This window comes from Herpailurus yagouaroundi, unplaced genomic scaffold, assembly GCF_014898765.1.
Source record: "Herpailurus yagouaroundi ecotype Mexico unplaced genomic scaffold, PumYag 140, whole genome shotgun sequence".
Lineage (NCBI taxonomy): Eukaryota > Metazoa > Chordata > Mammalia > Carnivora > Felidae > Herpailurus > Herpailurus yagouaroundi.
The window spans coordinates 3,298,699-3,312,805 of NW_024412395.1; the positions used below are offsets into that span (position 1 = coordinate 3,298,699).

Genomic DNA, 14,107 nt, shown 5'->3' on the forward strand with positions numbered 1-14,107 from the left:
GGGGGGAGGGCAGAATTCTAATCTCAGCAAAATATTCATGAAACAGAGAACAGGAAGTTGCGGGGTCTGAGTCTGACCTTATGAGCAGGCTCAGACAAAAGGGGAGGTCTTTACCTGGCCTTGTCAAAGGTGAACAAAGGGTCAGGAAAGAGTGGAGCGTGAGTTTTATCTAGGTCATAGGCAGAAGAGTGGTTCTTCACAGTAAGCGGTTGCGAGATAACTGATAAGTCAGGAAGTTTCTTAACCATTGCTATTCACCAAGGGCATGGGACTCAAGTAAAGTTTAACAATGTCTTTTATCAGGGGACCTATCTGGAAGCAAAAACTTGTACTTCCTATTGTTGACCAAATGGCTTCTTAAGACGGAAACTGAGTCGTTAAAGATACAAGAAAGGAAAAAAAAGATGACTTGCAAGTCGGCCCTTTCCATCACGCCAGTTAGTAACGCACCAGAGCTCCCTAGGCTTTGAACTACAAGTCCCAGAAAGCAACGTGCCACTTCCTTCCCGTACTAAGGGCGGGAATCAAGCGCCTCGCTGCATGACGGGAACCCTGATTATTTGGCCGTAGGATGCAGATGTAATTGTAGCGTGTCTTCATTTTCCAAAAGCGTAACTCAGAAGATCCTGAACCAAGGCGCGCGAAAAGAGAACCAATAAAGTAACATTAACATCTCCGCGGGGGACAGACCCGATCCCTCTAAAGGAAGGTATTTAACTGAAGCCAGAGCGCCCGCTCAATTTACCCAGGAGTCTCCTTTCCGGCCACGCTGTGCGTCATTACCGTTGCGTCTTTTCATTGGCCAGATGGCAGGGGACGACGCCTGCGCGCTGCATCCCTTTGAGGGTCGTGGGCAGACGCCATTTTGGCCCCAGAGGTGTTTCTGGGAAGTAGATCGCCGAGCCGCACGCCTGCTGGCCTGCCGGGTGCGGCTTCTTGTGTCGCGGCATTTAGTGTTTGCGACTGCTGCTGCTGCGGTTTTATTCTCCTCATCCTCGAAACCCTCTAGTCGAGCGGGAGCCTCTGAGCACTGGGCCGCGCCATTGGGGTTCACACCGCCAGGAAGGAGGTGACGGGGGCGGCGCGGGGCGCGGACACTCCCCGCCGAGAGCCCGCCTGCCATGGATTCGGAATATTACAGCGGCGACCAGTCAGGTGGGGCAGGGACTTGGGGGACAGGGCTGGGGGGTCGAAGTGGTTATTCCGCGGGGCTTGATCTCTCACCCCCGTGGGGTAGGGGAGGGAGGCCCTGGAGAGGTTCCCTCCCCGACGGAGCCCTCCGAGGACAGTGAGGTGAAGCTCAAAGAGCCCGTCGGTCTGCTGCGACCCCGAAGTTAGAACCTTGGAGAGGGGATTCTAGACGGAGAGCCGTCTTCTGAATCGGCGAAGGTTTTTGCTGAAACTGGGAAGCTACTTTCATACAAAAACCGCTTCTGTGTGCCTATCCTAGGGAAGGTCTCTCCTGTTAGGGGATTTTTTTTTTTTTTTTCTTTTTTCGGGAGTTGCGTCTTGCGAGAATTGAAGGGAGCGGTTCGTTGGGGGGGTGCGGGATCTTTCCTAGACTTCTCACTTGGAGTTAGGGCTAGCTTAATCTCGCTTGCAACATTGGTTTCCAAGTAAGGAAAACGTAAGACCTTTGTTTGAGTTGTATAAGTATTTTAGGGTCAGGCGTGTACGACTGGCACTCACTGGTGATTTTGTGCCTTTACTTCATTTGAGATCTTTCCTCTTTGTCCTCACTTAAGTTTGATCTCCTTCCTCGTCCTGTTTATTCGGTAAACACTGGGCACCCCCTTTGCTAACACTGTGCTAGGCACCGGAGATCGAAAGACAAATAAGGCAGTTATCTAGTGGGGAAGAACGTTATGTTTCCTTTCACTTTGCATCCAGGTTCCATTAGGTATTCTCTGTCAGGAGTGCCTGAATATCTAAATGTTAATAATCTCATTTCTGTTTCGAGTTCGCTTCGATTCCATACGTATGATAGCGAATAGTAGTAGGACTACAAACGCGTTTCCAGGCATGCACTGCTGTTTTGCCTAAAATGTTTGCCTGGTGTTTTCAGTTCGTTCTAAATTACTTTTAAATTATTTTTCAAGTAAGGAAGTACATGTAATACATGTATATGAACTAAGTGCTATAGAAGACTTGAAAAAAATTAACAGTTCCCTGATTTTTCATACTTTAAAAAATATTTATCTCCATATTCTTAACTTGTGCTCTTTCTTGTTGCATCATTTTTAGGTATTCCATAATGATTTCTTATTGTGCTAGGACAGGATTTTAGCCTCTTATGTGCCCTCTTCCCCACACTCTCACTAGTGTAGCATAATTGTTCGTTACATTTCAGATTAATTGTTTGTAATTTGACTGTAAATATTCTTTACTCCTTAGCCAAGTAGAGTAGCTCATTAGTATGATAGTGATTTCATTCTTATACAACTTTTTTGGTTTTCCTGTAGTTGACTGTTTCATTTTTGAGGTTTTGTTTATTTTTATTAAACTTCTAACCGAGTCTTCCCATATTCTCCAACAGCCCTAAATCCCTCTCACAATACAATTTTACTTTGTTTTTAAAGTATTGGGTAAAGGTAGGTAGCAACTCATTTTTACCATTTTGCAATAGCACAGTGTATGCGTTACTTTAAGGAGTTTATACTGTTTCTGTACTGGAGTTCCTTGTGCTCTTCATTCATAAATAAATATTTACTGTACTGTACCAAGCAGTGTTCTGGGCTCCAGGGATTCAGCAGTGAACCAAAATCCTTGCCCTTTTGGCCCTTTCATTCAAGTGAGGAAAGACCCACATTAAACAAAATAACTTGGTAAGTCGTGTAGTACATTAGAAGGTGGTAAGTAAGGGCTGTGGAGAGAATAGAGTCAGTTTTTAACATAAAGTTGAGATAGTCAAAGAGCACACTGTTATTTAGAGGTTGTTGATTTGGCCCTTAGTGATGTTTCTTCAGCCTCACGTTTCTTTTATGACGTATTTTCTGCTGCCACATGCGTCACAATACACGTTCTGATGGCGTTTATGTAAGCATTATACTTTTGCTTTGTTCTCAACATTAGTCTCATTAGTTATGCTTCGTCAGTGGTAACCTTTGCTCTTACATTACTCTTGATGCATTGTGTTCATTTCGGTTGTAGATGTTCTCCATCTTACACCTTAAGTGGGTTTTTGTTTTATTTTTAAGCAGATGATGGTGGCGCTACCCCAGTACAGGATGAACGGGATTCAGGGTCAGACGTTGAGGATGATGTAAATGAGCAACACTCTGGATCAGACACTGGAAGTGTAGAACGTCATTCAGAGGTATTGGCTAAACAACATCTTTGGGGAGGCTTTTCCCTTGCATTCTGTGAGACATGTTTTATTTAGGAGTTGTAGAGCTCCTGTCACGTGGTATAGGCTTCAAACCCTGGGAGTAAAGGGTTTTAAATTAATAGAGAACTGCTTTAAAAATAAACAGGGATAGTCTGGTTTGGTAGGAAATCACAGGGAAATAATTTCTGATTGGATCCCCTTTCAGATATTAGGCAGTTTTCAAATGTGCATATTGATTCAGAAAATGAGCCAGGGCCTTTGATATTTGACTAGGCCTCCCCATTCCCAAAATGATGTCTTAGGGGGGCAGTGAGCATTTACAAGCTGAAGAGATGCCAGTTGAAATAGAAAGTTAATGGGGTTCTCATCATCCATTGGGATTTGACTTTCTCAATCTGAACTTTTCCAGCATAGAATGCATTTGACAAGCAAATATAATTTAAAAAGCTGTTTTTGCATAATACAGAGTTGTATTGGATCTTACATGTAGCATTTCAATATATTTGGCCTAATAAATATTTTTAAAACTATTTAATTTGCTTCCCTGGTTATACAGTCTGTACTATACAGTGTTAATAAAGTTGAGACAGTTTACAATAAGTTTGTTATAAGTTTTTGTTAAACACAAACTGAAACTCATGGGAATGATAAGATGACCAAATTTTTTTTTTTTAAGGAGTTCATTTGGCATATATTTTGCTTGATTACAGAAGAATGGAAAATTGTCCAGTTTTGAGATTGTATTATTGATTCTGTCCTTTAATAATGTCATTAGTGTATTTATATATATAACAAATATTTATTGAGCACCCATTATGTGTCAGGCTCTTTTGACCTACCTGGGACTAAATGAGGTCTCATCATCACCAAAATGCTTCTCTTCTTAGATTTATTTTTCAGTAGGGGGAGAAAGACATTAAACAGTATTCATTTTGGGGGCACCTGGGTGGCTCAGTTGGTTAAGCATCTGACTCTTGATTTTGGCTCAGGTCATGATCTCATGGTTCATGGGATCGTGCCCTATGTCAAAGCTCCGTGCTGACAGTGCAGAGCCTGCTTGGGATTCTCTCTCTGCCCCTCGCCTTGTGTGTGCATGTGTGCTCTCTCTCTTTCAAAATAAAAACTTTAAACAGTATTCATTTTTTTAAAATGTGCAGTTTGTTAAGAGATGATAAGTGCTGTGGAGAAAGAAGAATATTAGAGCAAGGTGAAGGGTGCCAGAATAGAAGGCAGGTTTTGTTGTTCAATAGGGAGGTACATGTAAGCCTTATTAAGAAAGTGACTTTCAGATCAAGGCGTGAAGGGTGGTAAAGGAATATCCACATGGCTGTGTAGAGAACACACACACACACACACACACACACACACACACACACACACAGCATTCCAGGCAAAGACCCTAAGGTGTGAATGTGCTTGATGTCTTCAAGGAACACCAAGGAGCCAGAGGGGCGGGGTAAGTAGGGGGCACTCAAGATGAGAGGCTAAATGGACTGGGAGAAAGGCTTATCTTTTAGTTATGTTTAGTTTTTTAGTGGTTATGATGCCCCTCAGTTTTTTGTATGCTCCTACGCATTTAGACTAAATTCTAATAATGTATTGATTGATACGTAGAAACTACTTGATAATGTAAACGTTGTTACAGTTTATTTAGTGTGTAGCTTCTCATTAAGGTTTCCACTTTGGAAACTAGCATGAGAAGATTGGCTCATGGCTTCGTGCTTTAGTTATAAATGTAATGTAGGCTTACCTTTAAGCATCTTCAACTACATTTTGTAATCAACTGGATTCTAAATAAATGTGCATGTTAAAAATTTGGGAACTATATTAAAGCTTAAAGAAGATCCTGAGACCAAAGGAAAAATCGGGGGCTCCTGGGTGGCTCAGCTAGTTAAGCACCCGACTTTGGCTCAGGTCATGATCTCATGGTTCATGGGTTTGAGCCCTGCATCAGGCTCTGCACTGACAGCTCAGCCTGGAGCCTGCTTTGGATTCTGTGTCCCTCTCTTTTCTCTATGCCCCTCTCCCACTTGTCCTCTCTTGCTCTCTCTCTGAAAAATAAACAAACATTAAAAAAAAAAAATAAAGGAAAAATCAGTAATACTTACCCTATTTTTAAAATTTTGGTATTTTGTTCATTTTGGTTTTTTCTGCATCCTCTGATCTTGAAAACTACTACTTGTCTTTTTTTAAAAACCACTTATTGAGATAAATTTACATACCATACAGTTCACACATTCAAAATATGCAATTCAAGGGTCTTTAGTATATTCACAGTAGTGCAGCCATCACCGTAGTCCATTTTAGAGTATTTTTATCACTTGAAAATGAAACCCTATAGCTGTTACCAGCTTATCACTCCCTGCCCCCATTCTTCCCTGTTCTGGACATTTCATATGAATGAAAATATATAATATGCAGTCTTTTGTGATTGGCTCTTTTACTAAACATGGTATTTTCAAGGTTTGTTGTAAACCATATATGTTGGGTATATGTATATAGCATATCCATATATATATATTGTAGCATGTATTGGTACTTTTTTTTTTTTAATTTTTTTTTTCAACGTTTATTTATTTTTGGGACAGAGAGAGACAGAGCATGAACAGGGGAGGGGCAGAGAGAGAGAGGGAGACACAGAATTGGAAACAGGCTCCAGGCTCTGAGCCATCAGCCCAGAGCCCGACGTGGGGCTCGAACTCACGGACCGCGAGATCGTGACCTGGCTGAAGTCGGACGCTTAACCGACTGCGCCACCCAGGCGCCCCTGTATTGGTACTTTTTGTGATAACATTCCCTTATATGGATAAACCACATTTGTTTATCCATTTGTCAGTTGGTGGACATTTAAGTTTTTACCTTTTGGCTATTAGGTGAAGTGCTTCTGTAAACATTTATGTAGAAGTTTTTGTGTGGACATATGTTATTTCTCTTGGGTATGTTCCTAGGAGTGGAATTACTGGGCCATATGGTAATTTTATTCTCAGTTGAAGAACCCCTCAAGCTGTTTTCCAGGTTGGCTGCACCATTTTACATTCCCACCAGTAGTGTATGAAGGTTCTGATTTCTCTGTATCCTTACCAACTCTTGTTATTACCTGACTCCTTGGTAATAGACATCTTAGTGGATATGCAGTATTATCTCATTGTGGTTTTAATTTGCATTTCTCTGAAGAGTAATGATGTTCAGTGTCTATGTAGGTGGATCTTCTTGGAGAAATGTCCATTCAGATCCCTCATTCATTTTTTAGTTGAGCAATTTTTCTTCTTACTGAGCTGTAAGAGTTCTTTAAATAGTATGGATACAGTCCCTTATTAGGTGACTGATATGCAGATATTTTTTCCTGTTACGTGAGTTACCTTTTCACTTTAGTGTGCTTTCACACACAAAAGTTTCTTATTTTAATGAAGTTCAATTTATGGGTTTTTTTTCCTTGTGTTGCTTGTGTTTTTAGTGGCATGTCTAAACATTCTTTGCCAAATCCAAGGTCATGAAGATTTACCCCTATGTTTTAAGAGTTTTATAACTTTAGCTCTTACAGATCTTTGGTTGATTTTGAGTTAATTTTTGTATATTCTATGAGGTAAGGGTCAGGTTCCATTCTTTTGCTTGTGGATGTCTAGTTGTCTCAGCACTTTTTGTTGAAGAGAATTTTCTTTCCTCATTGAATGGTCTTGGTGCCCTTGTCAAAAATCAGTTGGCTACAGGGGCTCCTGGGTGGCTCCGTTGGTTAAGCGTCCGACTTCGGCTCAGGTCATGATCTCGTGGTTTGTGAGTTTGAGCCCCATGTGGGGCTTGTGCTTGCAGCTTGGAGCCTGTAGCCTGCTTGCAATTCTGTGTCTCCCTCTCTTTCTGCCCCACCTCCACTCAGGCGCGCGCGCTCTCTCTCTCTCTAAAATCAACATTTAAAAAAAAAAATTAGTTGGCCATGGATGTAAGGGTTTATTTCTGGATCTCCAGTTCTAATTCATTCATGTCTGTGTCTGTACTTACACCAATACCATAGTACCTTGAGTAAGTTTTGAAATCAAGGAGTGTGAATGCTACTTTGTTCTTTTCTAACATTTTATCTCTTCTGGGTCCCTTGCAATTACATATGTATTTTATTTAAAAAAATTTTTTTTATTAATGTTTATTTTTGAGAGAGAGAGAGAGAGAGAGGGAAACACCAAATCTGAAGCAAGCTCCAGGCTCTAAGCTGTCAGCACAGAGCCCAACGGGCTTGAACCAACGGAACTGTTAGATCATGACCTGGGCCAAAGTTGGACACTTAACCGACTGAGCCACCCAGGCTTCCCATTACATATGTATTTTAGAATCAGCTTGTCAATTTCTGCAGGGAAGGGAGCTGGGGTCCTATTAGGGATTGCATTGAGTTGATGGGTTTGGGTAGTGTTGTCATCTTGACAATGTAGATCCATGAATATAGGGTGTTTTAAATTTCAGTTTCTTTTGACACTGCATTGTAATTTTCAGTGTACAAATGTTGTGTTTCTTTTTAAAATTTATTCCTAAGTGTGTTATTCTCTTTAATTCTTGGTAAGTGGAATTGTTTTATTTTCATATTCAGATTGCTACCATTTTTCCTATTCTGATTGCATTGTGGTGTGAGAGCTACTCTGTATAATAATATCTATCTTTTTAAATTCATTGAGGTTTGTTTCGTGGCCTGGTGTATGGTTTGTCCTGGAGAATGTTTCATGTGCACTTGAGAAGAATGTACAATCTGTCTTTGATTCTACAGTGTGTCTCCTGTAGACAACATGTAGTTGGATCTTTTTTTAAATCCAGTTTCTATCTTTTGATTGGCTTGTTTAATCCGTTTACAATCTAATGTTTTTAAGGGAGTTGGAGTCTGCCATTTTACTGTGTTTTTTCTGTAGTCATGTCTTTTTTAACATATTTGTCATTCACATATTTATCTTTATTTTGGTGAGTACGTTTAAGTTCTACAATAGCAGATTTCAGTTACAGGATGGAGTCCTCAGTTACAGTCACCATGTTATGTGTTAGATCCCCAGATCTTATTCATCTTATAGCTGAAAGTTTGTATTCTTTTATCTCCCCATTCCACTTGCTCACTGAACCTTTGACAACTACTTTCCTACCTTGTTTCTCTGAGTATGACTTTTTTTTTTTTTTTAAAGATTCCACATACAAGTGATACCATGCAATGATTATCTTTCTCTAACTTATTTTACTTAGCATAACACCTTCAAGGGCCACCTATGTTGTCACGAGTGGCAGTTTTTCCTTCTTTCCTGTGGCTGAATATCCCATGGTGTGTATATACATACGTATATAATATATATTTATATATATTTTCTTTATCCGTTCTTCTGTTTGTTTTTTTGAGAGCCACTAGTTAGTTGGGGAGGGCAGAAGGTGAGGCAAAGAGAATCTTCCACACTCAGTGCAGACCCCAATGCAGGGCTCAGTCTCACCTCTGTGATATCAAGACCTGAGCCAAAATCAAGAGTTTGGATGGATGTTTAATCCACTGAGCCACCAGGTGCTCTGGTATCCATTTATCTGTTAATGGACACTTAGATGGTTTCCATATTTTGGCTCTAGTGAATAATGTAGCAGTAAATGTAGGAGTGCAGGTATCTCTTCAGTATCTTCTTTTCTTTCATTTCTTTTGGATATATGTCCAGAGGTGGGGTTGCTAGATCATGTGGTCTGTTTTTTGAGGAACCACCATACTGTTTCCCATAGTGGCTGCACCAACTTATGTTCCCACCAAGAATGTACATCCTTGCCAGCACTTGTTATATCTTGTCTTTTTATGACATTCATTGTAATAGGTGTGAGGTGATATATCATTGTGGTTTTGATGTACATTTCCTTAATGATTAGTGATATTGAACTCCTCTTCATGAACTTGCTGACCATTTGTATGTCTTCTTTAGAAAAATATTCAGCTCTTCTGCCTATTTTTTAATTGGATTGGGTATTTTTTGCTGTTGAGTTGTGTCAGTTCTTTGTATATATCAGATATGTGGTTTTTTATGTAGGCTCTATACCCAACAGGTAGCTTGAACTCAACGACCCCAAGATAAAGAGTCGACACCAGGCACCTCTCAGATATATGTTTTGCATGTATTTTATTCAGTTCCTTAGGTTGTCTTTTCATTTTGTTGATAGTTTTTTTTCTTATGCAGAAGCTTCTTAGTTTGATGTAGTCCCACTTGTTCATTGTTGCTCTTGGTGTCAAATCCAAAAAATCATCACAAAGGCTGATGTCAAAGAGCCTATCCTCTATTTTTTTTCTAGGAGTTTTATGGTGTACAATCTTAAATTTAAGTCTTCAATCCATTTTAAATGGAAATTTATGTATGGTGAAAGATAGGGGTCCAGTTTTCCCAGGACCATTTATTTTAATTTTTTTAAAAATGTTTATTTCTTTATTTGGGAGTCGGGGGGGGGGGGGGGGGGTGGGTGCGCCGGGGAGGGGCACAGAGAGGGGGAGAGAAAGAATACCAAACAGGCTCCAAACTGTCAGCACAGAGCCCAATGTAGGGCTCGATCTCATGAACCGAACCATGAGATCATGACCTGAGCCGAAATCAAGAGATGGACACTTAACCAACTGAGCCACCCAGGGGCCCATTCCAGTACCGTTTATTAAAGAGACTGTCATTTATTGGGTATTCTTGGTGTCTTTGTCATAAATTAATTGACCATGTATTTGTGGATTTATTGCTGGGCTCTCTTTTCTGTTCTGCTGATCTGTGTATCTTTTTATGCCAAAACCATACTGTTTGGATTATTGTAGCTTTGTAATACAGATTGAAGTCAGGGAGGGTGACACCTCCTGCCTTGTTTTTTCTCAAGATTGTTTTGCCTGTTTGGCTATTCTTTTGTTCCATATAAATTTTAGGATTGTTTGTTGTGTTTCTGTGAAAAATGCCATTGCAATTTTGACAGAGATTGCATTGAGTCTGTAGATTGCTTTGGGTACTATGAGCATTTTAACACTATTAACTTTTCAAATTCATGAGCACAAATCTTTCCATTTTTGTCTTTAGTTTCTTTCATCAGTGTCTAATGGTACTCAGTGTTTGGGTCTTTCATGTCTTGGGTTAAATTTATTCCTGGGTATTTTATTCATTTTGATGTATTATTGATGAGATTAGTTTTTATTTCTCCTTTTGAGGTTTTGTTGTTAGCGTACAGACATGCACCAGATTTTGTATATTGATTTTGTATCCTGCAGCTTCACGAAAATCGTTGACTAGTTTTAACAGTTTTTTGGTGGTCTTCTGTATATGTTATCTGCAAATGATGGCAGTTTTGCTTCTTCGTTTCTGATTTGGATGCTTTTATTTCTTTTTCTTACCTAATTACTGGGGCTAGGACTTGCACCACTTTGGAATAGAAGTGTCGAGAATGAGCATTCTTGTCCTGTTCCTGATCTTAGAAAAAATGCTTTCAGCTTTTCTCGTTGAGTAGGATGTCATCTGTGAGCCTGTTATATATGACCTTTATTATGTTGAGATATGTTCCCTCTTTACCAGTTTGTTGAGAGTTTTTATCATAAGTGGATGTTGGATTTTGTCAAATAGTTTTTCTGCAACTACTGAGATGGCCATATGATTTTTAGCCTTCATTTTGTTAACATGGTGTAGTGTGTTGATTGATTTGTTGAACTATCCTTGCATGTCTGGAATAAATAACCATTTGGTCATGGGGTACTGTTGAATTTGGTTTACTCGTGTTTTGTTAAGGATCTTTGCACCTGTGTTCATCAGGAATATTGGCCAGTAATTTTCTTTTCTTGTAGTATCTTTGTCTGGTTTTGGTATCAGGGTAATGCTAGCCTCTTAAAATGAGTTTGGAAGTGTTCCCTCACCCTCCTCTTTTCCTTTTTAGAGGAGTTTGAGAAGGATTCGTATGTATTCCTATTTAAGTGTTTGATAGAATTCAGTTATGACTTACTAACATCTTTTTTGACTAGGTTCCTAAGAGGAATGTAAGCATCAGTGGAATTTTCATCAAGAATATTTGTTCTTTGTAGAGCACTTTGAAAACTCAGAATCTTCACCCACCTTTTGTGCTCTAGCATATAGCAGAAAGGGGAAAGTTAAAAAAAAAAAATCTCTTTGAATAGTTAACACCAAAATCACAATTTTTTAATAAAGAAATATGAGTACAAATGTGACCTAGTTATAACTAGTTGCTAGTTCTGATTTTTGTTGTTTTACTTGAATATTCTCTTGGACAACATGAAATTAGCTTTGTGGCTTGTAGTCAGCTGGTTTCTGTTCCATGAAAAGTACATTGAAGGAAATGTGTATTTTAATATCCAGAAACCTACAGATTTCATCTGTGTAGAAAGGTAGAAGAGGGTCTCACACACAGAAATAGAATGTGGGACTATTGAAGAATTTTGGAAATGGAGCCTAGCTTCTCATTGCTTTCTAACTGTAGGCAAACCATAGTGGGCCCATATCCATCTACTGTTGAAGTTGGGGGACAGCCACATTAGCCAAGTCTCATGTTGAATTGAATAAAGATGGCAGTATGCTACTGTTTGGATCCTTCCACAGAGAAGTTGTGCTAGTATGAGAAAAGCATTCCTATAGGGAGTACATCAGAGCAGCTAGAAGATTCTTTTTGGCCATTGCTGTACTTGTTTACCCTGTTTCTTACCAGTTCTTTAGATTCCATCTATACTTTCCTTTCCTTTCTTTGTGTTAGTTTCAGGCTTTGTCATTTAGTCTACCAAGCTAAGGAGAAACAAATTTTGTGTTGGTTCTTTCCTGTTAAGCATTATTTTATGGGGTTTCTGTTTCATTTTGGTGAGTGTGAGTGTCTTGTGTATACTGAAAGTAAGAGATTTTTTTTTAAAAACGGGTCTCCGATCTTAAGGTCAGTGTGTTATAAAGATAATTGTGTAAACATCATCTTTCATTGATGTAAAGGTAGAAGATGCTATGGGGGTATGAAGGAAAGAATAGCTAAGTAGCTCAGCCATTTCAGATGATCTGTTTGGGCTGAGTCTTGAAGGGTGAATATTTTGTAATTAAATAATCAGGTATTTTGATATGAATGGCTAGTAGCATTTATCGAGAGTTTAGAGGCACTGTGCTAACCACTTTTCATTCTTTTGATCCTCAAAACAGCTCTCTTAGTATAGATACCATCCTTAACTCCATCAGATTGAGAACACTGAGGCTTTGAGAAGGTAAGAAAATTCCCTAGAGGACGGAGTAGAAAATGGCCGAGCTAGGGTTTGGACCCCAGATCTTTCTGACTCTGGAGTCTGTGTTCTTAACTGTTTCGTTACGTGGCACACAGCCCATTCTGTCTAGAGAGGCTTCAGGAAGAGGCTGTTTTTGCCTGGTTTTGAGGTATCATAAGGACAAGGTGGGAGGGGAATATTCGAGGCAAGGGGAACAGTATTTGTAAAGACATGAAGGTAGCAGTAGTGAAATTAGTAGTTCCATGTGCCTGCAGTAGAATTTTAACATGCATTTACAATCACTGGGATTAGATGTCAAAATGCAGATTCTTTGACCTCTTCTTCAGACTTACTGGATTAATATCTGGAGGTGAGAAGCACAAAGATCTGTATGTTTTTCACCAAAGCTCCCTAAATGATTCTTACATACACTAAAGTTTGGGAACTGCTGGTGCAGTTGGTTGATGTTGGAGAGAGGGCAGAAGTGAGCCTGGGGAGGAAGGCAGTACTCGAGTAGGAGTTTGCTTCATCATTATGAACTTTTAAGCTTTGTGTACAATTTGCTTTTTCCACTTGTCATGAGGAGTGCTTTTGTTGATTATCTGATTCTAAGGTCAACCATCTTTTGACAGACAAAGGACACTGGTATATAGTTACATTTTATTATAATGCTAGCTGTAAAATTGGAGTTTTCTCAAAGTCAAAGCCTTGCAGCACTCCAGGAGCTACACTGGATTAACAGCATTGTGTAATTTTGTTGCCGGATTTCTTAGTTTCTTTCACACACTAATAAAGGTGATATGTATTGACAAATTCCCAAGATGGGGACTTCAGATGTATCTTCTGGAACTAAGAGCCAGTGAAACATGGTTTTGAAAATCTGTAGAAATTTCCTCATGATATTTTACTGTGTGACTTGGTGTTGGAATGTTTTACCAATTTATATTGGTAGTTTAGTATGCATGTTCAACAGTTTTATTTGACTCTTCCAATGGATAAGAAAGAAACAAGTATCCTCAGTTTAGTTCTTCACAAGGATTTCTATTTAATGTTTATATACTTTGAAATTTACAAATTGATATTTGCTTTATGGCAGTTTTATCATTTACTTTGTAATTTTAAAACGTTAATCATCTCTGTGCACGCGTATTGGAGTATTGTGGCCTCGGTCCATAAGGAGTGTGGTTACTATTTGTACAAACGACCACATCATTCATTATGGGTAATTATTTGGATCTACAGTGTGAATGATTGTAAGCAGGAGGTATGAGGTATTATAGACATTTCTAAAGCTTCTGAGAAACCTCAGAGTGGTCAGTTTCCTTGGCAATTAGCAATTAGGGAATTTTTTAAATTATTAAGAACATGGCATTTAAATGGCAGTTTCTACTATTGATTTGTTATATTCATACCTGACTTTTAAAGAACTGTATTTTGGATTTTTGAAATTTGCAACTTACACTAATTGTTGAAACCAGTCTAAAAATATTGAATATTGTCTTGATGACTTTTAAGCATAATTGTATCATTTCTAATGGATTCTTTTCCTAAATCCTGTGATGTCATTGCCTAAGTGAATTCTCTAACTTGAG

General features: G+C 39.2%; 1 protein-coding gene across 7 annotated transcripts in view; it reads left to right on the forward strand.

The window, feature by feature from the left end:
• The first annotated feature begins 857 nt into the window (after nt 1-857).
• Nucleotides 858-14,107, forward strand: part of IWS1 (interacts with SUPT6H, CTD assembly factor 1) — a 50,047-nt gene continuing 36,797 nt past the window's right edge. For 4 of the 7 annotated variants that reach the window (XR_005790179.1, XM_040474748.1, XM_040474743.1 and 1 more), the window contains exons 1-2: nt 859-1,155; nt 3,198-3,316. Coding sequence is in view for 6 of the 7 variants with exons in the window: in XM_040474748.1 (XP_040330682.1) it covers nt 1,122-1,155; nt 3,198-3,316 (153 nt within the window). In the remaining variant the exon portion in view is untranslated. Of the gene's footprint in view, nt 1,156-3,197; nt 3,317-14,107 lie in introns of all 7 variants that reach the window. The other 3 variants (XM_040474745.1, XM_040474749.1, XM_040474744.1) reach the window with 2 other exon arrangements.